Raw genomic sequence first — 27,546 nt, forward strand, 5'->3', positions numbered from 1 at the left:
ACTTGAGTCCCTCTCACACCGCAGACCTGGACTGTTTGTGTCTCCAGGTTTTGGTCGGGCCCAGCCCTGGCCGTTGTGGGCATTTGGAGAATAAACCAGTAATGAAGAGCTCTGTCTCTCTGCCTCTCAGATAAACGGTTTAAAATTTCATATACAGGGGCCAGCATTGTGGTGTGGCAGGTAAAGCCATCACCTGCTGCCTGTGACCTGTGACGCTGGCATCCCATATGACCTTTCTTTCTTTCTTTCTTTCTTTTTTTTTTTTTTTTTTTTTTTTGACAGGCAGAGTGGACAGTGAGAGAGAGACAGAGAGAAAGGTCTTCCTTTCGCCATTGGTTCACCCTCCAATGGCCGCTGCAGCCAGCATGCTGCAGCCAGCGCATCACACCGATCCAAAGGCAGGAGCCAGGTGCTTCTCCTGGTCTCCCATGGGGTGCAGGGCCCAAGCACTTGGGCCATCCTCCACTGCACTCCCTGGCCACAGCAGAGAGCTGGCCTGGAAGAGGGGCAACCGGGACAGAATCTGGCGCTCCAACCGAGACTAGAAGCCGGTGTGCCGGCGCTGCAGGCAGAGGATTAGCCTAGTGAGCCGCAGCGCCGGCCCCCATATGACCTTTCTTTGGTAGTAAGATTCGATCCTGGGGCTGGTGCTGTGACATACTAGGCTAAGCCTTTGCCTGAGGTGCTAGTAACCCATATGGGTGCCAGTTCATGTCCTGGCTGCTCCTCTTCCAATCCAGCTCTCTACTTATGGCCTGGGAAAGCAGTAGAAGATGGCCTGAGTGCTTGGTCTCTGCGTCCACATGGGAGACCTGGAGTAAGCTCCTGGCTCCTGGCTTTGGAATGGCTCAGCTCTGGCCATTCTGGCCATTTGGGGAGTAAACCAGCAGGTGGAAGATCTTTTTCTCTGTCTCTCCATCTGTCTATAACTCTACCTCTCAAATAAATTATATATATATATATATATATATATATATATATATAAATTCAGTCTTTACAGGGTGGCTGCTGTGGTGGCATAGTGGGTTAAGCTGCCACCCACGATATTGGCATCCCACACAGGCACCAGTTCATGTTCCAGCCGCTCCACTCCCAATCCAGCTCCCTGCTAATGTGCCTAGGAAAGCAGTTGAGGATGGCCCAAATGCTTAGGCCCCTGCACCCACCTGAGAGACCTGGAAGAAGCTCCTAGCTCCTGGCTCCAGCCTGGCCCAGCCTCAGCCATTGTGGCTATTTGGGAAGTAAGCCAGCAGATAAAAGATTTTTCTGTCTCTTCCTCTATCTCTCTGTAACACTGCCTTTGAAATAAGTTTTTTTTAAAATATCCATATAAATTATGTATTTGCACACACCTATAAGCATTATTATTTGCTCCTATACTTGCAGAACATGAAGTACTACCGCTAGTTCATGGCAGGTTCCCAAAAGCTTCTTGATAAGTGGGTGCTCAGTGGCACCTGAGTGTGGATGACTGGCCACGTTCTCGCTGAAATGTACTCTCACTGCCAAGCACACATCTCCGTCCTCTCAACAGGCTGTGGGTGCATGGGCTGGCTTCGCCGAATGCCCCTGACATCAGGGCTCTGTGTGGCCACAACATACTGAGCACTCCATCACCTCAGCTCAGCCCACCGGGGACTAAGTGGAAAAAATCACGGGTGACAATTAGAAAGTAAAGGAACCCCGCGGGGTGGAGGCCCTGGACAAGTCCTCCTTAGATCTGCATCCCTTCTGCTCCCTGGAAGTCTGACCGCTTACGGTGACAGGGCTCTGCTATCTTACTACAGAGGAGCGCCAGCCGGATCCCAGCCTGCTCTGACAACAGGCCCTGGGCTCTGCCCCACAGTGACCAAACACCAGGCTGGGTGCCACATGCCACGTGGTGTCACCAGCACCCAGCTGTCTACAGTCACCATCAGCACCCCAATCACCGTGGACACCTGGAGGGTAACTGTGAGGCACGAGGCTTTGAAAAGCGGCTGTGCAGGAGCTGCAGACACGGCGGCAGCATTCACTAAAGGCTGCTGGTCTGTCCCTGGAGTGGTGAGACTGGCAAACTGTGCCAAATTTGCCCATTGAGAAAGGGCACTGCAAGCAGTCACGAGGGAGCTTCAGGCTCCGCCAGAGTGGACGTTGCCCTGGCAACTGTTTCCAGTTTGGCTACAAGAAGACAAAGTCCGTGCTGAGGCGGGGACGATCTGCGATCCCACAGCTCCGCACTTCCCTCTCACCAGCTGCCACCTGGCCTCCGAGGTCCAGACGCTGCCCAAACTGGGCCTTGTTGTCCAGACAGGAGTGCAGAACATGACAGCAGAGAGGCAGAGCTTTGGTTTGACCTACATGGTACCTTTCTGCTGTTACTGTTGAGACAATATTTAAAAATGAGGGTGCAGCTCATTCAAACCTACACCCACAGTCTATCTGCAATAGAGAAGCACGTTCCTCCCGGGGCATCGGTGGGCAGCACGGCTGCAGCCACGCCCTCACGCGTGCTACCCTCCTCTCTCCTCTCCGTCTCAGGGAAGAACGATTCTGTGTCCCGGCAAGGATTACGAGAGGTGGCAAAGCAGGACACACGTGAGAGGCTGAAGAATTTCAAGGGTACGTGTCATGGTACAGTGGGTCAAGCTGCTGTTGGGGTCCCACGTTCCATACTGGGCTGCCTGGTGCGAGTCCTGGTTACTTTGTACTTCTGATCCAGCTTCCGGCAAAAGCACCTGAGAGGCATCAGGTGATGGCCCAAATACTTTAGTCCCTGCCACTCACATGAGGTACCTGGTTAGTCTGTGCCTCCTGGCTTTGGTCTGGCCCAGCCCTGGCTGCTTCAGGTGCTGGGAAAGTGAACCAGTGGATCAAAGATATCTTTGTCTCTGTCTCTGTCTTCCAAATAAATAAAACTTTCTGGTTGCTTATTTATTTGTTTTTTTTTTTTTTTAAGATTTATTTATTTATTTGAAAGTGAGACTTAACACAAAGAGAGGAGAGGCAGAGAGGGAGAGAGGTCTTCCATCCGCTGGTTCACTCCCCAATTGGCCGCAATGGCCGGAGCTGTGCCTTTCTGAAGCCAGGAGCCAGGAGCTTCTTCTGGGCCTCCTATGTTGATGCAGGGGCCCAAGGACTTGGGCATCTTCCACTGCTTTCCCAGGCCATAGCAGAGAGCTGGATCAGAAGTGGAGCAGCCGGGACTAGAACCAGCGCCCATATGGGATGCCGGCACTGCAGGCCAGGGTGTTAACCCACTACATTACAGCGCCGGCCCCTGCTTATTTATTTGAAAGGTAGAGAGAGAGTTGGGGGAGTCTTCCACCCACTGGTTCGCTCCGCAAATGGCCAGGCCTTGGTCAGACTGAAGCCAGGAGACGGGCACTCCCTCCAGATCTCCCACACGGGTGGCAGGGGCCCTGGGCCACCTTCTGCTGACTTCCGAGGTTAATACAGTCCAGCAGGGAGCTGGACTGGAAGTGGACTCGCTAAGACGTGAACGGGTATCCTGCTATGGGATGCCAGCACTGCAAGCAGCAGCTGATCCCACTCTGCCGCAACAGCAGCCCCAGTAACCCAATAAACAAATATTTTTTTATAAAAAAAGGAGAATTATTTCAAGAAAGAAAGGTACACTTCTTAGAGGCAGTAGGACAATTCTTGTGTGTTTAATACGCACTACACAGTTGTACAAGAAACAGAACCAACTATCTCCTCTACACCCCTCACACGGCTCACCGCGGTCCCCAGATGTGACAACCCCTCCGGCTCTCAGACTCTGGCTGTTCTGGGGTGCATCCTCGACTCTGGGTCCCCTCCCAGGCCCGGTGTGCTCTGGTTTCCTGTACCTGCCAGACAGGCAGGTCTGTGTCTAAAAGGGAAGGTTCCAGGTGGCTCACAACTGCTCTCCTAACCTGCCTGCCTCACTGTCCACACAAAAACTGACTTTTACAGCTGAACCCAACATTTCTCTCCAGGTAAGCAACAAATCTGTGTACACAGTGGTTATGCATGTAAGTTTTTTTAAAAAAATTTATTTATTTATTTGAAAGAGTTAGAGAGAGAGGGAGGAGGTAGATGGCGAAAAAGAGAGAGAGAGAGAGAAAGAGAGAGAGACCCCTTCCATCTTGCTAGTTCACTCCCTAGATGGTCACAACAGCTGGGGTGTGGCCAGGCCAGAGCCAGGAGCCTCGTCTGCATCTCCCAATGTGGGTGGCAGGAGCCCAGACACTTGGACCATCTTCCACTGCGTTTCCCAGGCCATTAGCAGTGAGCTGGATCAGCTGGGACTAGAACCAGCACGTACTGGATGCTGGTGACACAGGCAGTTTTACCCACTACACCACAACACCAGCCCCCAGACTTTCTACATATAAAGAATTCAGCTGCCCCAGCTCAGTTCCCACGCGAGTAATTTAATTTTCTCTGTTACCGAGATTCTGTGTCAATTCTATAATCCTAAACTGGTGTAGCTAGCCAAGGGCTTTTTTTTTTTTTTTTTTTTTACAAAAAGGAGGAAAACACTGAAGAGGGAGAGCAGGGAGAAAGAGGCAGACGTGGTCAGCACGGGGCAGACGCCAGCCTGACACCACTCTCCTGCCTCCTCCTGGAGATCCCTGCAGCTGTGGGACAGGATCAGGACTCGTTCACCCTCCTTGGCCCCTCTCTATGGGAACTGATAACTGACAAAATCCCATTTGCGAGGGCCGTGCACGTTGAAGGGGGTGAGGAAACAGCCTGGGCAGCAGGCGCTGCATTATTTCCTTGCCATCCTGTACCCAGCTTGCACCTGCCCGCCGCAGAAGCACACAGGCCCTGCACGGCAGGGACCCTGACAGACAGCCGACCGGCACCGGGACCAACTGCCTGGCCCTTCCAGAAACTTTGCAGGAGGGCAGCGGGTGGGACTGCTCTCGCGGCTTCCACCCAGGGCCTCAGGGAAGCCTCTCCGGGCCCTCGTAGAGCCCTGTGGCGAAAGCACCCAGGAAATGAAAGGGGCTTGACCTGAAGGCCACAGAAGAAGGGTGAGGTCAGCTTGTGTCTCTGTCCCAAACATCCACGAACCGCAGGACAGTGTCCGCGCTGGGCCGGCCGAGGTCGGGAGGGCTGCTCTGGACGCACCGGTGAGAGCCAGGACTGGCGCTCATCGGCTGCAGGGAGACGAAGCCTGGACCTCACCGCAGCCCCACTGAGGAGCTGTCACTCACAACAGGGGCCGTGGGCAAGGGAGCGCCCAGCCCCTTCTTCCTCTTAGTGCGGGGCCCAGAGGCTTGATCTGACCCCTCCCTCCGTGTGGAGCTTCCACTACGGAGGTGGCGACTGCACCCACCAGAGGCAGGCCATGTCCTCAGACCCGCTGGCCAGATTTGGCAGGTTACGATCGGCCCGTGAAGGGAAGTGAGATGACCACTCCTGCACCTCGGAACAGAGAACAGATGAGAGGAAGCAAAGACCGCACGTCAAGGTGCATTCAGAGAGCAGGGTGGGCCAGCCAGGGTGGGCCAGGGTGGGCCAGCCAGGGCAGTCCGGGCAGGTGAAGGGGAGGGGTCACAGTGACCCCCAGGTTTGATGTGGATTCCATTTAACAAGGGGAGGAATGGGCTTGGGGAAAAACAAGGCTGCTGGTTTAGAATTTACTTGAAACAGGATCCTTGCAAAGCCACAGTTTATTCAGCCAGCAGCACAAACACTTCTTCATGCTTAGCTATGCTGTCATGCTTTAGAACAATCTCCTGACTCGCCCAGCACGCCCCACCCAGAGTCAATGCACATCTGAGAAATACACAGTCTGTCTTTCGTTGTGATCCCCATGGGTCCACAAGGTGGACACCGAGCAGTCACAACTGTGAAGGCAGAATCTCGGAGGAAGACTCCGAGTCGCAGTCGCAGGGACCCGCACGGCCAGACACCAGACGCTGGGAAGTGGAAGCCCCTCCTCCACCTTTGCCTACTTAAAAGAGTGTCAGAGAAAGTCAAGTGGTGACCAGTGCTTGCACCGAAGCCCCCCCGCCAGGTGTACGTGCAGTTGGGGCACCATCCCCAGACAAAGGGGGAACCCTGACACTGGCAGCAGCCGCGGCCACCACTCGTTCCTCACTGGGAGGGAGCGGCAACCCACACTGACTCCCGAAGCTGTGCTGTACCTTCCCTCTCCTCAGACAAACCCTGCTCTCTTCTAACTCCCTACCTGCATCTCTGCCTCGAATTCTCTAATACTGGGGATCCGGGTCCCCACAACATGACTGCAGTGGGGATGGGTGACCCTGACTCCTGGAACAGACTGAGTTCACCAGCAGTCTACCTAGCACCTTGCACAGTTCGTCTTTGCGATGGAAGCGGGCCCAGCAGGGCTCAGTGCCCTTCCCAAGTCCCAGAGCTGGCAGGCTAAGGACACAGAACTCCAAACTCAACCTTTCTGTCGCCAAAGGCCGCACTCCGAGCTGCTAAGCTACACTGGAGCAGCAAAAGATACTGCTGGGCAGGTTGGTGGGTAAGTTCAAGAAATCCGGACAGACTGGGACGTCTACCTTCTCATCCAACCGTGGCCCTGGGTGACGCAGCACCAAGCTCTGCTACTAAGCCCCAGGCAGACCCCGCTCTGTCACCAAACCCAGCTCTCAGAAGGGAGCTTTTTGCTAATTTTCAAGATCTCTGTACTTATTTGTTTTAAAGGCAGATCTACAGACAGTCTTCCATGTGCTGATTCACTCCTCAAATGCCCTCAACAGCCAGGGCTGGGCCAGGCCAACGCCAGGAGCCAGGAACGCCGGCGGGGTCTCCCACGTCGGTGCAGGGGTCCGAGCGCTTGCACCTTCTGCCACTGCTTCCCAGGCGCAGTAGCCGGGAGCTGCAGTGGAGACGCAGGTGCAGCAGCAGGGACACAACACCAGTCTGTTGTGGGGTGCAGGCGTCCCAGGTGGTGGTTTAAGTCACTGCGCTATAATGCCAGCCCCAGAGCCTCAATCGGGGAAGATTTTTGTCCCAAGTAAAGTAAATTACTCATTCTTCATGTGTGGCTGAAAGTGCTAAGCGCAGTGCTTTAAAGAGAAATCACCAAAGATAGAAAGACTCAAACAGGCAGAGAAGACACATATTGGGTTGTGATTTACCAAATTTGGTCCTTTCTTAGAAAGTAGCCCGGCACAGATCTGAACACAGACACTAGTGGACTAAAATAAATACACTTATAAGTAAATATGTGAGTTCATTTCTGGCACACTTTAGAGTACTCCATTCCAAGAAGAAAAATAACCACGTTTCTTGAAATAGAAAATGTGGACCAAAAATGTGGAAAAATAATAATGGCTTATAGACAGATATGTTGAAATTAATATGTTGCCAGAACTATTAAAGATCTTGTGGTATTAAAGGAATGTTATTTTGGGGGCCGGTGCTGTGGCGCAGTAGGTTAATCTTCCGCCTGCGGCGCCAGCATCCCATATGGGCACCGGTTCTAGTCCCGGCTGCTTCTCTTCCGATCCAGCTCTCTGCTACGCCCTGGGAAAGCAGTAGAAGATGGCCCAAGTCCTTGGGCCCCTGCACCCACGGGGGAGACCCAGAAGAAGCTCCTGGCTTCAAATTTGCACGGCTCCAGCCGTTGCAGTCAATTGGGGAGTGAACCGGCAGATGGAAGACCTCTCTCTCTGTCTCTGCCTCTCTCTGTAACTCTTTCAAATAAATAAAAGAAATCTTTTTTTTAAAAAAGGAATGTTATTTTTGCCCTTATGCTCACAATACTTTTTACTCCCCCAGTAAAACATCTGGCTTTAAAGAGTTTAGCTTCAAAAAAAAAAAAATCATGGGAGCCAGCACTGTGGGGCAGCAGGTGAAGCTACCACTTAGAACACCGGCAACCCATCTCCCACTGCCAGCTGGAGTCCTGGCTGCTCCACTGCCAATCCAGCCCCCTGCCAATGCACCTGGGAGGCGGCAGAGGACAGCCCAGGTGCTGGGCCCCTGCACCCATGTGGGAGAGCCAGGTGGAATTTGACTCCTGGTTTCAGTCTTGCCTAGCCCCAGCCACCAAGGCTATTTGGAGACTGAACCTGTGGGTGGAAAATCTTTCTCTGTCTCCGCCACCATTTCTATCACTCTTCCTTTCAAATAAATAAATCTTTATAAAAAATGACTAAGTAAACTTTTTTTTAAAGATTTATTTATTTATTTGAAAGTGAGACTTCCACATAGAGAGAAGAGAGGGAGGTCCTCCATCCAACGGTTCACTCCCCAGTTGGCCACAACGGCCAGAGTTGGGCCGATCCGAAGCCAGGAGCCAGGAGCCTCTTCCGGGTCTCCCACATGGGTGCAGGGGCCCGAGGACTTGGGTCATCTTTCACTGCTTTCCCAGGCCACAGCAGAGAGCTGGATCGGAAGTGGAGCAGCTGGGACTAGAACTGGCGCCCATACGGAATGCCAACACTTCAGGCCAGGGCGTTAACCTCCTGCGCCACAGCGCCTGCCCATAAGTAAACTGTTAATTTCTAAAAGCCTATTAATGTACACTGATAAAATCCAAATGGCAAAACACAATCCTTATCAGTTTTCTTGCACGCATGACTGACAGGGACAACAAACCACTCCTCTGGCGTCCTGTGGCCCCATGCAACACAACTCAACACTGAGAACAGCAGTGCCAGGACCCGACCCAGCCCTGAGCGTCCCCTGCCCCCGCCCCCCGGCCCCGTCCTGCTCCGCGACACCACTGGAGCTCCACGGCCCTGTGCCTGCTCAGTCTCCTCAGGGCCGCCCTCTCGGTCTCCTGTGTCGCTCCCTCTGCTCCCCGGGCCTGCACAGCTACTCCTGCCCTGGGCACCCTAGGCTCAGTCCTCCGACCCGGCCCAGTGTCAAACCCAAGTGGACTCTCCAGGCCGGGCCTCTCCCCATCCGCACCCCTGCATCTCAGCTGAGCAGGTGAGCGGCCTGGCCAGACCCCACTCCTCCTCCAGGGTCTCCGCCCCTTCCCATGGCTGAGGCCCAAACCCCGGCACCTCCCGGCGTGGGCCCTCACCTTCAAAGCCCCTTTGCGGGCCCTGGCCCCCACGACGTCCAACTTCCTGGCGGTGGTGCTGCTTCTACCCCAGAGGCCTGCTCGTGGTCTGGGCGGCCAAGTTCCTGCTTGAGCTCGCCCTCGGAGGGTGGCCCACACCCCCTCATCCCTTCGCCACTCTACAGCCTGCTTTTGCCAGCTCCGAGTCACTGGCGCCCCCAACCCAGCTCCAGCAGCTCAGCTCAGTACCTGCCTGTCGCGGGTACTGACTGAGGGAAAGCATAGATGGTGCCATCTCCCGACCCAGGCCCGCACATCCCGCTGCCCGGTTCTCTGGGTTGACTGCTGCCATCTTCCCAGCACCCGCACACGGCCTCCATGTCCTCCCCAGTGCTCTCCAGGGGCACGCCCTGGTCACTAGCTTGCTGCCCGCCCTGGGGAGCTGTGACAGCACCAGCGCGGACGTCAGCACGCCTGGGAACACACGGCAGCAGCCACTGTCCAGGCAGTCCCCAGTAGGTCTAGGCAGCAGGAGACACGGGCAGTTCTGTTTTGGTTTGCAGTGCCCAGCCCCTCTGCTCTCTGGCCTTGTCCACCTCTGCTGGTTGCTCTGTTCTTCCCACTGTGCAGAGAAATGGACAGCCGTGCAGATCACTTACACAGCTGCTACAATCAATGGCGGGTTTTCAATTCCATTAGCACACTACTCTGAAAAAAAATGTTTTTTTTTTTTTTTTCAAAAAAAAAATTTATTGGGACTGGCACTGTGGAGTAGTGGGTAAAGCTGATGCATGCAATGCCACCATCCCATAAGGGCGCCGGTTCTAGTCCCAGCTGCTCCATTTCTGATCCAACTCTGCTGTGGCCTGGGAAAGCAGTAGAAGATGGCCCAAGTCCTTGGGCCCCTGCACCTGTATGGGAGACCTGGAAGAAGCTCCTGGCTCCTGCCTTCGGATCAGCGTAGCTCCGGCCATTGCGGCCATCTGGGGAGTGAACCAGCGGATGGAAGACCTCTCTCTCTATGCCTCTCCTCTCTCTGTGTAAGTCTCACTTTCAAATAAAATAAATAAATCTTTTAAAAATTTTTATTTTAAAGAATTACAGAGAGTAGGAGAGACAGAGATCTTCCACCTGCTGGTTCATATCCCAAATGCCCAGAATGGCCAGGCCAAAGCCAGGAGCTTCATTCAGGTTTCCTGTTGCAGGTGCAAGGGCCCAGGCACATTACCAGGGAGCTGGGTCAGAATTGGAGCAGCTGGGACTTGAACTGGCACCCATACGGGTGCTGGCACTGTGGACGGCAGCTCAACCCACTGCGCCACAGCTCAGGCCATACTGCATTGAATTTAAGACACGGAAGTTATCAGTTGCATTCTGGATTGAAGCTCTGCCTTGAGACACTGTGATAACTTCATTAAAACCCTGGATGGATGTCCATTGGCCAGAGGACGGAAATGAGGTGCCAGCTGTCAAGCCATACAGTGGGCAGGTCAAGGGACGACACTGTCACTTCAGAGGCCAGCTCGCTCTAGCCGAGCTGTGTTAAGAAAATCAAGAGATCAGGGCACGACCCGTGCAGAGCAGGACTGCTGTGGACCTGCCCCCCTGGCTGGGCTCTTCCGTGCCTTTGTGTCTTGCTCTGTCCTGATGTGTTAAGAAAACAACCACAGGAGGCTCACTGTTCTGAGAAACACTTCTTCAAGCCTTCATTTCCTCATTTGATTCACTTCCTCTCACGGCAGTCAGTCGGTGTTGGAGGGGAGGGAGGAGGCCGCACTTATCTACACGGACCAGAAACGCTCTCCCACAGCTCGGCCCCTCCCGTTCCCAGCAGGAGGGTCAGTCCGGGCTCTGCCCCTTGCTGTGTGACCTGAGGGCTGGCTGGTATGCAGGCCTGGCTTCCAGGGGCAGGTTCAGGCCTGTCTTCTCCCGTGGATGGGGCCGCGGTGAGGAGCAGGTTGAAGGATTTGGAAGTGGTTTGTTTGTACAGCAGTGTGGGGTCACCGCTACCGCATCTGAATTAGAAAGGGGGCGCTCTCCCTCCTCCCCTTGAGAGGCCCCCACCAAGGGACTAAGAGCTCTGGGTCAGAACAAAGGAAGAGTCCATCTGAGTGACACCCAAATACTGCGGAACAAGTTCAAAGCCACACTCCAGGAAGGCGCCGTCTGCTCACTTGCCGCTCCACCTTGGTTGTTTCCCTCTGCTTCCTAAAGCAAAGAGCCAGCGCCGACCCGGTGCCCCAGAAGTGGCATCTCCTGGCAGACTCCGCCTTGCAGACCAGCAGCACCTGCGAGCCCACAGAGGACACCTGCCAGGCGCATTCTGGAGTAAGTACTTCCCAGCTGTCTCGCTGTTACTTTGCTTTCCGGCTAGCCGTTCTGGGGACGCACGCCCAGGCCCCCAGCCCCGGGCGGTAAGGAAACAGCCAGTGCAGCTGTGGCCTGGGAGAGGATGTGATGGGGTGCCAGTGTGAGCTGCAGCCCCGCTCTCTGGAAATAAGCGCCCTTGGGCAGGTGACTCAACCTCTTAACTTTCATTTCCGAGCTGTAAATCGAAGAACAATGGAGTACCTGGTTCTTAGGGCTCTTAACAGGCGTATGGGAGTTATCAATAACAGCAGCATGGCTGAACACCTCATTCGGTCCCCCAGCACACTCCCCCTGCACTGAGGACCCAGCCTTCCCCAGGCTCCCACAATTAGCTGGAGCTGGACTTCTGACCTGTTTGGGCACTCGAGGGCAGGGGTGGAGCTGAGCCCACTAGAGCTCCTGGCAGAGAGGCCATGCCCAGGAAAGGCGTGGCTTTGCGCCTGTCCCCCCTCACCTGGGCCGGGTGCCTCCTGCCTTCCCAGCTGTGGGACAGGTGGGGAGGCAGCCCGCCCACCAGCCCTGTGCAGCATGGTGGGCACCGAGGCTGACACCAGCTCTGGAACCTCATTTCCAAGTCAGAACCTTTTTTTTTTTTTTTGACAGGCAGAGTGGACAGTGAGAGAGAGAGACAGAGAGAAAGGTCTTCCTTTGCCGTTGGTTCACCCTCCAATGGCCGCCGCGGCCGGCACGCTGCAGCCGGCGCACCGCGCTGATCCGATGGCAGGAGCCAGGAGCCAGGTGCTTTTCCTGGTCTCCCATGGGGTGCAGGGCCCAAGCACTTGGGCCATCCTCCACTGCACTCCCTGGCCACAGCAGAGGGCTGGCCTGGAAGGGGGGCAACCGGGACAGAATCCGGCGCCCCGACCGGGACTAGAACCCGGTGTGCCAGCGCCGCAGGCGGAGGATTAGCCTAGTGAGCCGCGGCGCCGGCCAAGTCAGAACCATTTTTGCACATGGAATCCAGGTGCCACACAGTGTTAGTGCGACAAGTGCTGCAACAGCACGCACTCTGAAGCTGTTTCCTAATCGGGGCTGTTTCTCTCGTGCGGAGGGACGGAGACTGACCCGGCCTGGGCCAGGGCATCGGCCACTGCGCCTGCTCTTTCTACCTGTTTGTCCGTGGCTGCGGGTGAGGACCTAGTGGGGCCTGCTGTTTGGGGCAAGACTAAGGAAACACACCAAGGTGGCTGCCCACCTGTGTTGCTGTGAGGCCAGGGAACACAGCGGCACACAGGCACCTCCTCAGGTTCCCACGATTTTGTGGACAGAGACAACAGCAGTCGCCATCTCCCTGGGCTGTGGGAGTTCAGTGGGCCCAGGGTCCACTGCTCCACCGTGGCAACTCTTATCATTTGTCAGGCTTTGGGCTGAGAAGGGCTGGGGGGCCTGGGACAGAGCTCTGTCTGCCTTGCCCTTTCAAGTCAGCCCTTGGAAGGCCTGAGCCTCACCAGGGACAGTGAGTCTGAGACAGCCCCTCCCCCAGCACACTCCTCTGCAGGCCCGGGCAGCTTTAGCCTGCCAGCAACCCAAGGAACACAAGGTTTTATCTGAGAAAACAGATAAGATAAAAATCATGCCTTTTAGAAATAAAGATTTAATCAAGACGAAGACATTTTTTCAGGATTAAGATAAATTTTTGAAAAGGAAAACAAATCCATAAAAACCTCAAACGGGTGAAACTGGTCTCCAGGCTCAGCTTCCCAAAATACACTGTAACATCCTCACCCCTGCTAGCTGCCCAGAAAGCACAGGCCCCAAACACCACACATCAGGGTTTTAAACTGCGCCCGAGGAGGACCGAGCAAGGAAAAGGTTCTCAGGGCGAAGAACTGCCGGGAGCAGCCTCGGAGGGAGGGGGCTGGGTTTTATAGGGAACTCGCATGGTGGGGGGATACATGTAGGGCTGGGGTTTTATAGGGAACTCGCATGGTGCGGGGGATACATGCAGGGCTGGGGTTTCATAGGGAACTCCCATGAGGGAGGTGGGATGCCTGTAGGGCTGGGGTTTTATAGGGAACTCTGCAAGGTGGGGGGGATACATGCAGGGCTGGGGTTTTATAGGGAACTCTGCAAGGGGGAGGTGGGATGCCTGTAGGGCTGGGGTTTTATAGGGAACTCCCATGAGGGAGGTGGGATGCCTGTAGGGCTGGGGTTTTATAGGGAACTCCCATGAGGGAGGTGGGATGCCTGTGGGGCTGGGGTTTTATAGGGAACTCCCATGAGGGAGGTGGGATATGGACTGACACGGGATGTTTCTGACACAGGGAGCCCCCAGGGCTGCCTGGTTTGTATCTGAGGCAGCAGTGGGAACAGAGAGGCACAGATGCCTCCCAGAACTGCCTGATTTATAGCTGGGGCAGTCGTGGGGACAGTGAGGCTCTCCAGGAACACTGTGCCTCTGTGTTTTGTGTTCCTGACGCCAGGGAGGAGTGGGGGAAGATGTCTCGGATCGGTGTGGATTCAGGGTTCTCACACCGCAGCCACAAGGAACCGAGTGTTGCCACACAGGCTTGTTCCTACCAAGCACACGTCGGGGCCAGCGCTGCCGCTGACCACACAGCATGGCGGGGACCGTGGCCGGCACCCCACCATCCGTGCTCAATACAAGCGTGCTCCAGACTATCCTGAAATCCAAGCAGATTTCTCACACTACCCATTTCTGCAAGCTTTGTGAGGACCCCTGGTGTTTGCCCTCAAAGATCAGTCCGGAATTCAGCCAGGGCTGGATGGGAGGGCAAGTGGGTGTAGGACCCAGAAGTTACTGAGGCCTAGGTGGCCACTGCCCTCCCCACAGAGCTTATCCTACACACCAGGAACCCTCCAGAACCCAAGGCCAGGTCTAGGCTAGAGCACGCTCAGGCCGGGTGTTTTGTTGACGGGGCCAAAGGGAAAGCCCGAGGCTGACTCCTGGGCCTCCCGGGACTAGCTTTCTCCTCCCCACTTCTGAGTCATCTCCATACAAATAGACCCTGATAAGGAATGGCCCATTGTCCCCTCCAGACTGGGGTGCTGGGGGAGGGGTGCCATTCAAATTCAGGCTGGGAGCCTGGCGCGCACCAGAGCTACGTGGGTGACCTGGAGGTGAGGATGTGGCTGTGGAGAGCAGCCCCACAGTAGGCCCCTGCCCTGAAGACCAGCCTGTGGGGATTTCCAGGGAAAGAGGGTGTCGGGGGCACGGGACCAGGGCAGAGCTAGGGGGAGAAGCGGTCCCTGCCCTAAGCCCCCAGGTGACCTTGGGAAGCAGAGACAAGGAAACCGCCAGTGATTTACACACAAACACGATAAAGCCAAAGGGGTGAGTAGGAGGAGAGGACCAGGACCCAGCCAGGGCCGACAGCTCCCTAGAAATGTGGCCTTGAAGCGAGGTGGATGATAGGCCTGTCCTGGAGGTGGAGGAGGAGTGAGAATGTGTTTAACGCTGGAAGGAGAGAGCCAAGGCCAGGAGAGGGGAGACAACGCGGGAGGCACCGCCTGCAGCCAGCCAGCGGGAGCGGGGCGAGCACCCGGCTTCACGTCCGAGGTAGGTTGGCACGGGGCTGGGCTGGGCCTTCCCTAGCCTGCAGCGGCAAGGGCTCGCTGTGCTCCAGGTGGAAGGAGGCCCGGCCTGGCCGGCACCCCCTCCTGGGGGGGACGCTCCCTTGCGCCTCTCTGGCACCCAGCAGGGGAGCTGCGCAGGGGCAGGGCCAAGGTCCCACCTTCCCATACCTTGCATTCCAGTGAGCAGGAATGCGGCCAAACACTGGCTGGGGAGTTCTGTGAGTGCGCCCTGACTGCTCTTGATGGGAGTCACAGTTCTGCTGTATGTACATTTGGGAGACACTGTTTCAAGTGAGGCATTTAGAATAAACGACCACAGGCTGCCCGAGGGCACTCTCAGGTATGCGGGGTCTTCAGAAAGTCCACGGAAAATGTGTATTATCAAAAAAGAAACCCTATGGATTGCGCCCATCTTGGGGCACCAAAAGAAACTGCTGGGTTCTCTGTGAGCCTCCTTCCGTGCACCGCTCCGAAGCTTTCCTGTTGGGCTGTTACGGTCCACAGCTGCTTCCAGGCTGCTCACCGGGGTGACTTGCAGACAGCTGCCCTGATGCCTGGCTGCCCAGGGTGTGGGGACTGGGGGTGGAGCCATGTGTGCTGTTTCCTGACTTGCGGGGAGTGCCGGCTGCGGTGGGGATGTCCAACCCTGCCATCTCCATGCAGAAGGTCAGGAATCTCCTCTGGGCTTCAGCTTCTCCCAGGCATCTTCCCTCCCTCTTCCCAGCCCCAGGGCAGTACAGGGGTGGGTCAGGCTCCCCCGGGGGACCCAAATTTATTCTGCCTGAGATTAAGGCAGGGGGTGAGATAGATACACATACACACAGGAATCACCGGTACCCCCACCAGGCCACAAGACCACCTGTTCTGGGCAGGCAGTGGTGCACCTGGGAGGCAAGCTTAGCACCCACCCTCACCCGACGGGGCCTGTGGAAGGGGACAGTGAGTGAGGGGGAGCAGCAGTGCTGAAGGCCTGTGTGGTCTGCACGGTCTCCTGTGATGTAAAGGGAGCCCCACTGCGCTGACAGCAGCACGGTCACGGTCCTCCCTCTCAGAGTGACCTGGGGCTCTGGACATGCTCAGTGGTGGTCTGCACTGACTACTGTCCGGTGTCCTCAGCGCTGCGCACTTAACCCTACCTTCCCGCCCACTGCCAGTCCCACTTCACAGATGATGGAAGCTGAGGCACCCAAAGGCTAAGCAACAGCCGAAGTCAAACAGCTGTCGGGTAGCAGAGCTGGGAGCCCAGCCCAGGGGCCTCCGAGGTGCTGTGTGTCCAGGCTGCAAGGCGACCTGGACTCACTTCCGTCCCAGTCAAGGGCACTGCCCCCCCAGAGGGAATGTGGACCTTGTAAACAAAGGGCTCTGTTGACGCCGGGGCAGAGCTGGCGGCAGGGAAGGGTTTCCCCTTCTGCTTGTGCACCTGGAAGCTACTGTGTAATGGGGCAGTGGGTGTTCTGAGCAAGTTTTACCCAGCTCTGTGCTCCTCACGTGCAGCACACAGTCGATGCTTAGTAAGTGTGGGTTGAACACACAGATGAATCTAAACAATGCTTGATCTTGCGAATTTTACTGCACCACAATGAGCTAAATGTTTCAAATTTTTCTTCTATTGGGAAAAATATCTTAATGAAGATCCTTTGGGAATAGTCAGTATTTTCAATGTTTTTTTAAAGAAACTCTTAATTTGCCTATTTTTGTATTTTAATAGGATGCCTTTTACTTACAGTTATTCACCCACACCTATTAAAATGCTTAGAATTCATTAGAAAGCCAGGGTGGCTTTAGGCTGCTGTGGGGGTGGGAGGCCTAGGCCCCTCCCCCCTGATTTCTGGCACTACTGGCTGGCTCACCATGAATGTGAGTCACAGGCAGCAGCTTCAAGCACACTCAGCTGGAGTTCTGAAGACGAGTTTCACTACTTCTAACATCTCACATGATGTGTTGGAGAGGAAGAAGGTTGTCTCTGCTCTCTTAAGTCAGTACCTGGGGCTGCAAATCAAACTGCTGGAGCAGGCAGTTGTGGCTCAGTGGGTTAAGCCACCACAGAGCGCCTGCATCTTGTATCAGACTGTCTGGGACTGGGGCCTGCCTTGGCTCCCAATCCAGCTTTCTGCTACTGCACACCCTAGGAGGCAGCAGTGGTGGGCCTAGCACTTGAATTCCTACCACCTACCCATGGGAGGGCCCAGGAGGGAGTCCTGGCTCCTGGCTTTGGCCTGGCTCAGCCCTGGCTATTGTGGGCATTTGAGACATGAACCAGAGGATGGAAGATTTCCTTCTGTCTCTCCCTCTCTGTCACTCTTCCTTTCAAATAAATGAATGAAACTTTTTTTTAAGTAGATTAACAGGGACAACAAAGGCGCACAGTCTGTCAGGAGTGCAGAGAGGAGGTGGGCTCGGCTCGTGCCCCTCCCAGCTGCACTGCTCCAGGTCTTTCTGCAGAATCACCTCGGCAGTGAGACCTCCTCTCTGACCGCAGGGTGCCCCCTTCCTAAGTGAAACCTGGGTCCTAGTCTAGGGGCACAGAGAAGTTCTGCTTCAGACAGGAAGCAAAGGGCACCGTGAAGCATGTGGGTTGCTGGATGTAGGACACCCTGGATGTCTCTCCAGCTCTGAGCCCGCACAGGCCCTGCTCCTCTCTGTGCCCTGGTGCCTCTCACCGAGTCCTCAAGTTAGGAAAAGGGGCCGATGGGCGTCATCTGTGACCCCACTGTTCTGCTAAGAACTTTGCTTCAGGTGCTTCTGGGCCTGCCCCGGCGCCAAGGGCGGGGCTGGAGGGAGAAGGGAAGCAACAACTTCACCTGGAGCAGGAAGGGTGACCGCAGAGCAGCAGCGCAGGCACGCCTGTCCCACAGTGCTCTGGGCTTCACGTGGAAGCTGCAGAACAGGGGGCTTCATGGGAGAGGCGGGAGGAACACAGCATCTTAAAGCAGCTGTGTCGGTGTCAGGAGCCAAACCCTGTTGCCTCTGGGCCCTTGCAGGTCTGCCCCACCTCCGCCTGGCTGGCCCAGTCCTGATGAGTGAAGGCATTCCCACAGCGGGTGAAAGGGCAGGCCAGGGACTCGGCCTTGAAACAATCTAGCACCCAGAACAGTGTGCTCGAGACGTCATCTGGCCTCTGAGAGACAGAGGAGCCGTGCATGGTGGGATCTGCCCCTTGCCTCTTGCATTTGATAACAAGAACCAACTCCTGCAACTTTTACATTGCCCTGCCCCTGGTGGCATTTCCTTTCTTCTTTACAGCCCTTCCACTGCATTAACTATAGGGTGGAAGCACTTTAAAAAAATCACTTATTATTTATTTACTTGAAAGGCAGAATTAGAGAAGGAGAGACACAAAAAGAAGTCTTCCATCCACTGGTTCACTCCCCAAATGGCTACAATGGCTGGGGCTGGGCCAGGCCGAAGCCGGGAGCTTTATCTGGGTCTCCCACGTGGGTGCAGGGGCCCCGCCCACTAGGGCCATCCTCCGCTGCTTTTCCAAGCACCTTAGCAGGGGTCCGTGTGAGATGCTGGCAATGCAAGCGGTGGCACAGTGCTGCCTGCCCCCCCCCCCATTTCCTAACAAGGTTACCTCCTCACCCACACTGCAGGGCTTAACTGCTTCACCCTCTTTCCCCCACAGGCGTTGTCTGTGTCCTTACTTGTGCCCCTCACTGCCCAGCTGCTGCAAGGCCATCTAGCAACCTCCTCCAGCCACAGCTGGGCACCCTAGTGGCACCTGCAGCACCTCTGGTCCAGTCCCAGGGAAGGCTTTAGGGGTAGGGGTCGGGTCCTAAAGACCAATGTCAAGCCTCAACTGCAGCCTGACCACAGCCACTGGGTGTCTGGCTCCCCGCCCCCTCCCCCACCCAGGGTCCTCCGTGCGCCTGCCCCCACTGCAGTGGCTCTCTTCCTTTGTCCTAGCAATCGGAAGTCGCACCGTGCACCAGGGGCGGCACTAGGCCAGGCACCCTGGACGCTATGGTGCCCCTGCGGGCCTGCGAGGTACGCCAGCTGCTCCACAACAAGTTCGTGGTGATCCTGGGCGACTCGGTGCAGCGCGCCGTGTACAAAGACCTGGTGCTTCTGCTGCAGAAGGACTCCCTGCTCACTCCGAGCCAGCTCAAGGCCAAGGGGGAGCTGAGCTTCGAGCAGGACAAGCTGCTGCAGGGAGGCCAGCTGGACACCCTGCATAATGGCATCACCTACCGCGAGGTGCGCCAGTTCCTCTCGGGTCACCACCTGGTGCGCTTCTACTTCCTCACCCGCGTCTACTCCGAGTACCTGGAGGCCGTCCTGGAGCAGCTGTGCACTGGCGAGCACGCGCCAGACCTGGTCATCATGAACTCTTGCCTCTGGGACCTCTCCAGGTATGGCCCTGAGTCCGGGCAGAGCTACCTGGAGAACCTGGCCAAGCTGTTTGCACACCTGGGCCAGGTGCTTCCCGCCTCCTGCCTGCTGATCTGGAACACAGCCATGCCCGTGGGCCAGAAGATCACTGCGCGCTTCCTCCCACCGGAGGGACAGCTGGACGCTGCCTCCCTGCGCGCCCGCCTGGTCGAAGCCAATTTCTACTGCTTCGCTGAGGCCAGGAAGCACGGCTTTGACCTGCTCGACTTGCACTTCCACTTCCGCCACGCAGGACAGCACCGGCACCACGACGGGGTGCACTGGGATGCACGTGCCCACCGCTGCCTCTCGCACCTGCTGCTGGAGCACGTGGCCGACGCCTGGGGAGTGGAGCTGCCCCACCGCGCCCCTGCAAGTAGGTGGGTCCGAGAGGGCCCTGCAAGGGGGCGGCGGGGCCGTGGCACCCGGAGGCAGCCCTCAGCCGGCAGGGACATCCTGGCTCAGCCACTGCCCCCTCCCAGCCGTGCCCCCCTGCTCCCGCTCCGGCCCCCTCTCCTGCCCACGCCACCCTGCCCCCTCTCTCCTTACCCAGGGATGCCCCAGCTCCTGTTCTGTCCCCAGGAGTCCTACTTCAGCTCAGACCCTCCCTTCCAGGGGACTCCATTCTGTTTCAGCCCAGGTGCCCCCTCCCCCACTCAGCCAAGGTTTGCCATGGAAGCCAACTTGATGTTTGGTCCCCCCCTGCCTGGGCCCTGCCTCCCCTCACCCTGTGTCCAGCGGCAGGCCCTGGTGGTCCACAGAGGCTTCCCCCGGAACCCGCCCCGGGGCCCCTACACACCCTGCAGAGGGCGGCCTAGGCGTCCCGGCAGGCGCGCCCCGGCTACCCAGAGCCCCGATGCAGGCCTGACCCCTGCTCATGCCTGGGATTGCCTGAGCCTTGGGGGCCCCATGGAGGGCTAGAAGCACGGTCAGATCCTGCTGTTGTCGCCTGTGGTCTCGCCCCGTCCCTGGGAGTGACCGAACCTGACTTCTGCCTCCCCACCCGTTCTCACCGTCGTTCTGTGAATGTGGAATCGAAATAAAGAACTTGCCTCAGAGTCGCTGTGGGTTCTGTGGTGTCCGCGTGTGATGGGTGCCTCTCCTTGTGGCTAAACGCAGCTCTGTGGGAGGAAGGCCGGTGCTCACCGAGGAAATGACTTACTAAAACAATTCTGAGGGTTTCCACAGATGGAGCTCACTCCTGCCAGATGTGATTCTCAAAGAGTCAGTGCGTTCCACAGCTGCAGTAGCCCTCCTGCTCCACTGTCCATCCCAGTTCAGCTCCGCGCTCAGTCCAGCGGCAAGTCCAAGGGGCTCCCTGCCAGAGTCGGGGCAGGGGAAGGGGAGGCGGGAGGAGTCCCAGACAGCGCAGGCGGTGCTTCCTGACCCTCACCAGAGCGAGCCCGGCCCGGGACGACACACGCCCTCAGGTCGGGCGGGGGCCTGTTCAGACGCTGGAGTCGCACCCCGGAAAGGCTGGGCTTGGGCTTGGATGTGCTACAGCTTTCTGGACAGCAGGGTTCTTGTTCTGTTAGCTGGTGAGATGTGACTGCATGACGAGAAGCGGCTGGGAGAAGATCGCCACGGGAGAACTGCCCAGCCGCCGTGAGTCCACCGAGGGGCGCAGGGCTCCTGGGGAAGGCGGCCTGGTCTCGCTGACCTGTGGCCTCCACCCCGGCCCCGCGTCCAGGGCAACAGCTTCTTCAGGAAGTGTGCGCAGGCGCCTGCCCCGAAGCTCTGAGCTTTCGTCCTGTAACGAGGGGTGGGCCACTCACGCACAGGGAGGGGGTCCAGGGAGAAGGGGGGTCTGCCTGGAACAGGGGTGCCCCCTGCTTGCCTTCCTGACCAGACCCTCCGGATCTGTCAGGGCCAGGTGACAGCAGGACGTCCTTGCCAGCGCAGTGGCCACGTGGCTGACCCGGAGGTGTTGAGTCCTTGGTCTCAGGAGCACCTGGTGCTGTGCTCGTGTCCCGTGTGCCCTGACACATGAGTGCGTGTGTGCACGGGGGAAGCAGCCTGGACGGTGTCTCCAGCACAGCCCGGACAGACTGGAAACGAGAGCCTGGTGAGGCGGAGCTCGCCACGTACCAGCAGTCAGGACGGCACCTGCCTGGCCAGCGTCCATGACGCAGAGTCCTGTGCCCGTCTGTCTCTGCTGACCTCGGCCCACAGGCTGAGCCAGTGGCCTTCGTCTGGCCAAGCGGCAAATTCGATGTGCGACTGGAGGCTGCCGGTGTGTCCTGTGTGTCTGCCCGCGTGCACACGGGGTTGGGAGGTGCTTTCTCTCCCTCACCGTGGGCTCTCAGTCTGCCTTCTGATCATGCTGGAGGAAACACCGGGACCAGACGTGGACCCGCCACAAGTCCACTGTCTGGTGGCTCCACGGTGCCAAGCACCCTGCCGCTGTTCTGTCCGTCGGTGGAACAGGGAATGTGCACCTGGCTGCCGCAGGCTCCCTGACTGAAAACACCCTGCTCCTTGCATCAGGAAGCGACTGTCACTCAGCAAGTAGGAGGAAAGCAGCGCTCTGGCCTGACCTGGCCCCCGGCCCCAGCCCACTGCATTCAGCTTCTATCCTTGACTCGCGCGGTTTTCTGGAAAAGGAGGAAAAGGCAAAGTTAAGGACACTGGCATCTAGGCAGCATGTGTCTCCCCCAAGACTCTCACACTGAAGGCCAGCGCTTCCGTGCTGTGTCGACATTTCCCACGGGTTCCAGGAAAGCGAGGCCAGTGTCTGCGCAACCACGGAAGCTCGCCTCAGCTGCTGATGCGCCAAGGCCGCGGCTGCACCCCCGCAAGCCCCGGGCTACAGAGCTGCTCTGGGGGACCCAAGACCTTAGCGCCGGACTGCTTGGAAGGCCTGGGTCATCCGGGGAAGGATCTGCCCTGCTCCAAGCTGCCTGCACGTGTGTGTGTCTGGTTAGCAGCAGTGTTGGCTCTGTGGGTCTGGGACTGGCGCGGAAATGGCTCTTTGGCCCAAACGATATGGAGTAGACCAGGGATGCTCGCCTGCTCCTCCTCAGGGTGGAGGAAGCAGAGGGCCAGCTACCCTGGCAGAAAGTTCCAGGATGTGGCCAGTTCAGCCTGCAGTGATGGGGCAGCCCACGTGCTCAGTGCAGAGGGAGGCGTAGATGCTGGGTGCACAGTGAGGTGTAGACACTCGGTGCAGTGAGGTGCAGGTGCTCTGTGCAGAATGAGGTGTAGAGTAAGGTGTAGACACTCGGTGCAGAGTGAGGTGTAGATGTTCAGTGCAGAGTAAGGTATAGACACTTGGTGCAAAATGAGGTATAGACACTAAGTGCAGAGGGAGGCGTAGACGCTGGGTGCACAGTGAGGTGTAGACACTCGGTGCAGAGTGAGGTGCAGGCACTGGGTACACAGTGAGGTGCAGGTGCTCTGCAGAATGAGGTGTAGACGCTGGGTGCAGAGTAAGGTGTAGACTTAGGTGACTTAAGGTGCAGAGTGAGGTATAGACGTTCAGTGCAGAGTGAGGTATAGACACTCGGTGCAGAGTGAGGTGTAGACACTCGGTGCAGAGTGTGGTGTAGACGCTCAGTGCACAGTGAGGTGTAGACTCTGGGTGCAGAGTGAGGTGCAGGCACTGGGTGCACAGTGAAGTGCAGGGCTCTGTGCAGAGTGAGGTGTAGACACTGGGTGCAGAGTGAGGTGTAGACTCTGGGTGCAGAGTGAGGTGCAGGCACTGGGTGCACAGTGAAGTGCAGGGCTCTGTGCAGAGTGAGGTGTAGACACTGGGTGCAGAGTGAGGTGTAGACACTGGGTGCAGAGTAAGGTGTAGACACTCGGTGCAGAGTGTGGTGTAGACACTCGGTGCAGAGTGTGGTGTAGACGCTGGGTGCAGAGTGTGGTGTAGACACTCGGTGCAGAGTGAGGTGCAGGCACTGGGTGCACAGTGAGGTGCAGGTGCTCTGTGCAGAATGAGGTGTAGACGCTGGGTGCAGAGTAAGGTGTAGACACTCAGTGCAGAGTGAGGTGTAGATGTTCAGTGCAGAGTAAGGTATAGACACTTGGTGCAGAATGAGGTATAGACACTCGGTGCAGAGTGTGGTGTAGACGCTCAGTACATAGTGAGGTGTAGACGCTGGGTGCAGAGTGAAGTGCAGGGGTCTGTGCAGAGTGAGGTGTAGGCGCTGGGTGCAGAGTGAAGTGTAGACACTCCATGCAGAGTGATGAGGTGCAGGGCTCGGTGCAGAGTGCAGTGTAGACGCTCGGTGCAGAGTGAGGTGCAGGTGCTCTGTGCAGAATGAGGTGTAGACTCTGGGTGCAGAGTGAGGTGCAGGGGTCTGTGCAGAGTGAGGTGCAGGGGTCTGTGCAGAGTGAGGTGTAGATGCTGGGTACAGAGTGAAGTGTAGATGCTCCATGCAGAGTGATGAGGTGCAGGGCTCGGTGCAGAGTGAGGTGTAGGCGCTGGGTGCAGAGTGAGGTGTAGACACTCCGTGCAGAGTGATGAGGTGCAGGGCTCGGTGCAGAGTGCGGTGTAGACGCTCGGTGCAGAGTGAGCCTACACACCCCTAGACTCTCCGTGAAATGACTGGCTGATTTGACAGGCACTGTATCTGTGAGGCACTCGGTGGTGTCCAGCACACCGTGCACTCTGAAGCTTCGTGTACAAACACATCCACAATCCGCTGTTGTCTGACTGCAACGTGAAAAGAACGAAATGTAGGAGGAAGGTGTATTGTTGTGTGTAATGTTTATTTTAGAAATAAAAACTAAAAAGTAGCTAAAATAACTGCTTTAGCGAGTAATGCATTTACCAGAAATCTCTATTTCCACAGAACCCGGAGTGCTGGTGCCACAAAGATGTCCACTTGTCCTGGAGACGAAGCACTGCCTCCGATCGCACAAGCACCCACAGGGCCACCGACCGGCGTCCGGATGCCGAGCCTGTCTGGTTTCCTTCTTAGTGTCTTAGAGACGGTTTTCAGCCTCTGCCTGGTAGAGAACATTTCACTCTTTTTGGCAGCTGGGTCCCACCTTAAGTGCAAACTCTGGCTGTGTCCGCGCAGAGCCTGCATCACACACACGCGGAGGGCTTCCGGCTCTGCCCCCACAGTCCCAGTGTCCCGTGGGTGAAGGCCAGCGCCCAGGTCTGGCCATCCTCCACTGCCATGATAGGAACGGACGTGGCTAGGGGCCTGTGGCCTGCGGAAGGCTGCTGAGAAGTCACTGCCTTCCTCCTCTGCTCCTCCCAGGGGCAAACACACACTCACGTGCACACGCACAAGGCTGTGCTCACGTCTCACTCAGGGACCCGAAGGTGCTGAGGGTTACAGGTGAGTCAGCCAGAGGCCTTCAGAGCCAGGGTGAGACAGAGAGGACGCACAGGGACAGTGCAGACAACCCCGGGGCAGCGGCAGCCGGGGCACCTCAGCTGCCTCCTGGGACATGGCAGGCCTTGCCTTTGAGGAATCCCAACGAGGGAGGTCAGGACCCTGGGGAGTCTCCTTGGCCAGAGCACAGGGCCGGCGAAGGCCAGTGGAGGACAACAAAGGTCCAGTCCTGGTGCTGTGACGTCGCCGCAAGCCGCGCTCTGGGACCCCTCATGGGTACTATCTCAGCACTCGCGGGTCAGAAGCCCCAGACAAGCCTTCGGGCTGCGTCCCGTCGGGACTGGGGGAACCAGCTTTCCTGCCTCTCCCAGCCGGAAGCCCCTGCAGTCCTCGGCTCGCAGCCCCAGGTTCGACTTCACAGCTAGGTGGGCACAGTGTCTCAAGGGGTGGCTTCTGTTCTGGGCCCACATTTGAGGCCCTGTAGTGACAGTGATGTCCCTGACGGTCAGGCCCCTCTCACTGACCAGCAGTCCTGTCCCTGGTGGTCAGGCCCTCTCACTGAGCAGCAGCCCTGTCCCTGGTGGTCAGGCCCTCTCACTGAGCAGCAGCCCTGTCCCTGGTGGTCAGGCCCCTCTCGCTGACCAGCAGCCCTGTCCCTGGTGGTCAGGCCCCTCTCACTGACCAGCAGCCCTGTCCCTGATGGTCAGGCCCCTCTCACTGACCAGCAGCCCTGTCCCTGATGGTCAGGCCCCTCTCACTGACCAGCAGCCCTGTCCCTGGTGGTCAGGCCCCTCTCACTGACCAGCAGCCCTGTCCCTGATGGTCAGGCCCCTCTCACTGACCAGCAGCCCTGTCCCTGGTGGTCAGGCCCCTCTCACTGAGCAGCAGTCTGTCCCTGGTGGTCAGGCCCCTCTCACTGACCAGCAGCCCTGACCCTGGTGGTCAGGCCCCTCTCACTGACCAGCAGCCCTGTCCCAGATGGTCAGGCCCTCTCACTGACCAGCAGCCCTGACCTGGTGGTCAGGCCCTCTCACTGACCAGCAGCCCTGACCTGGTGGTCAGGCCCTCTCACTGACCAGCAGCCCTGTCCCTGGTGGTCAGGCCCCTCTCACTGACCAGCAGCCCTGCTCCTGGTGGTCAGGCACCTCTCACTGACCAGCAGCCCTGACCCTGGTGGTCAGGCCCCTCTCACTGACCAGCAGCCCTGACCCTGGTGGTCAGGTCCCTCTCACTGACCAGCAGCCCTGACCCTGGTGGTCAGGCCCCTCTCACTGACCAGCAGTCCTGACCCTGGTGGCCCAGCACCTTCTCACTGACCAGCAGCCCTGTCCCTCCACAGCCCCCAGCTCTTATGCTGGCTGACATGACAGTCGCTGGCTCCAGGGTTTAGGGCGTGGACCTTCTGGGGACTCCTCCCCCACCCACCATGGGTTCCAACCAAAGCCAGAAAGTTCCGGGAGCCAGGCTGCCTGTGCCCACTCTTCATGCAGCGGGGAGAGGTGGCTGTTTTCAGACTCCAGATGGCTTCGGTCCAGTGGTTCTGTTGCTGTTAGCTGGGATCCCAGCAATCAGCGTCGTCTCCAGCCCGTCTCACGCTGTTCTGCTGCTGTTATAGATGACTTTGATTAATAAGAAATGGGGAAAGAAGTTAAATATTGATAAGCGCAGCTTGGTGTGTTCAGCTTTTGCAAAGAGAAAGGGCTCTTGGGAGGGGAATCAAAAGGGATCTCAGTACTGGAAAAACTGGGTCCCGGCCCAGCGTCTGGAAGAATCAGGCCACTGGGGGTCCCACTGGCCCTGCACAGCTCCAGGGCGAAGGCTGTTTTGGGGAGATTCGAAAACAGATTTACACATGCACTTCATCTTCCCACTCGCCCGTGGTTCGATCAATTATTCATGCCTGAGTGGCTTCCCTTCAGGACTACCCGGTCTGCTGCCTTGGTGGACCCCAAATGAGAATGTCGGGGGAACAAAATGCACACAGCATTTCCAGAGAGAAGCCAAGAGAGCAGAAGCCCCACGCTGTGCACAGCCCGAGATGAACCCCTGGGAGGCAGGGAGAGCAGACAGGACAGCAGGGCCTCCGCCCAGCACTGCATGGGAGGAGGTCAAGGGTCTTCATTTGTAAGCTGGACCAATGTGAAAATTCTCCTTTGTAAAATGTCATGCAGGGGCTGGCGCTGTGGCAAGCTGAGATAAGCCATGGCTTGCAACACCTGCATCCCACGTCAGAGTGCGGGTTTGAGTCCTGGCTGTTCCACTTCCCATCCAGCTTCCTGCTAAGGTGCACCCCAGGAGACAGCAGGTGGTGGCTGAAGCAGCTGGGTCCCAGCAACTCACATGGGAGACCCGGACGGAGTTCCTGGCTCCTGGATTCAACCTGACCCAGCCACGGCTGTTGTGGCCATTTGGGGAACAAACCAGCAGAGGAAGATCTCTCTGTGTGTGTACGTGTGTCTCCCTCTCGCACATCGCTCTGCAAATCCTAAGTGAAACCTGGAACAAACGCGCCCTGACTCGGCCGCCTCGAGCCACACGGCAGGGATGGCGCTCCGCTGCCCAGGCTGCTCAGGTGTGCGCGTGAAGAGCAGCGCAGCCCCGGCCACACCGTCCCACCACGGTGTGCACGCGGTTCTTCTGACTCACTCTGGGGGACACCACACTGGGACCCGGGGTCATGCCTGCAGCTGTGCTCAGACTGACTGTCACACAGTGGGTGTGCTAGCAAACACAACTCATGGGTCTTCTTTCTCCCAAGATTGCCCTCCCCACTTCTGCAGTCTAATTCCTCTTTATGTAGAATGTAGAATTCTAGGACTCATCTTCTCAGCGTATCAAAGATGTGCGACAGCCTTATGGCATCCACGCTTCAGAAGAAAATTCACCAATCATCGAAATCTCTGTTGCTCGCTGGCGCCGCGGCTCACTAGGCTAATCCTCCACCTGCGGTGCTGGTACCCCGGGTTCTAGTCCCGGTTGCTCCTCTTCCAGTCCAGCTCTCTGCTGTGG

The 27,546-nt window shown here is 57.3% G+C and overlaps 1 protein-coding gene and 1 long non-coding RNA gene across 4 annotated transcripts in view; one reads left to right on the forward strand and one right to left on the reverse strand.

The window, feature by feature from the left end:
- Positions 1-10,694: 10,694 nt before the first annotated feature.
- PCED1B (PC-esterase domain containing 1B) lies at positions 10,695-26,410 on the forward strand. 3 transcript variants are annotated; one of them, XM_070049730.1, is made up of 3 exons: positions 13,387-14,858; positions 18,782-19,626; positions 24,043-26,410. In XM_070049730.1, the coding sequence occupies exons 1-3, from the start codon at positions 14,745-14,747 to the stop codon at positions 24,338-24,340; spliced, it is 1,257 nt and encodes a 418-aa protein (XP_069905831.1). In that variant the 5' UTR covers positions 13,387-14,744; the 3' UTR covers positions 24,341-26,410. The 3 variants fall into 3 exon arrangements, with proteins under 3 accessions (XP_008257577.2, XP_069905831.1, XP_008257576.2); XM_008259355.4 differs by lacking the exons at positions 13,387-14,858; positions 24,043-26,410 and adding an exon at positions 10,695-11,296 and having other exon boundaries at positions 18,782-20,304; XM_008259354.4 differs by lacking the exon at positions 24,043-26,410 and having other exon boundaries at positions 13,399-14,858; positions 18,782-20,304.
- LOC127492086 (uncharacterized) overlaps positions 20,677-27,546 on the reverse strand; it is a 58,883-nt gene continuing 52,013 nt past the window's right edge. Inside the window, exon 3 of the long non-coding RNA XR_007921119.2 lies at positions 20,677-21,840. This is a non-coding gene — a long non-coding RNA (uncharacterized lncRNA). The remainder of the gene's footprint in view (positions 21,841-27,546) is intronic.

This window comes from Oryctolagus cuniculus, chromosome 9 (assembly GCF_964237555.1).
Source record: "Oryctolagus cuniculus chromosome 9, mOryCun1.1, whole genome shotgun sequence".
NCBI lineage: Eukaryota > Metazoa > Chordata > Mammalia > Lagomorpha > Leporidae > Oryctolagus > Oryctolagus cuniculus.

Excerpts from the sequence above, each read along its gene's own strand:
- PCED1B (XM_008259354.4), top strand. The coding sequence starts at position 14,745 with ATGTGTTTAACGCTGGAAGGAGAGAGCCAAGGCCAGGAGAGGGGAGAC. Across the intron at positions 14,859-18,781 it reads CACCCGGCTTCACGTCCGAG|CAATCGGAAGTCGCACCGTG; the intron begins GTAGGTTGGCAC and ends CCTTTGTCCTAG.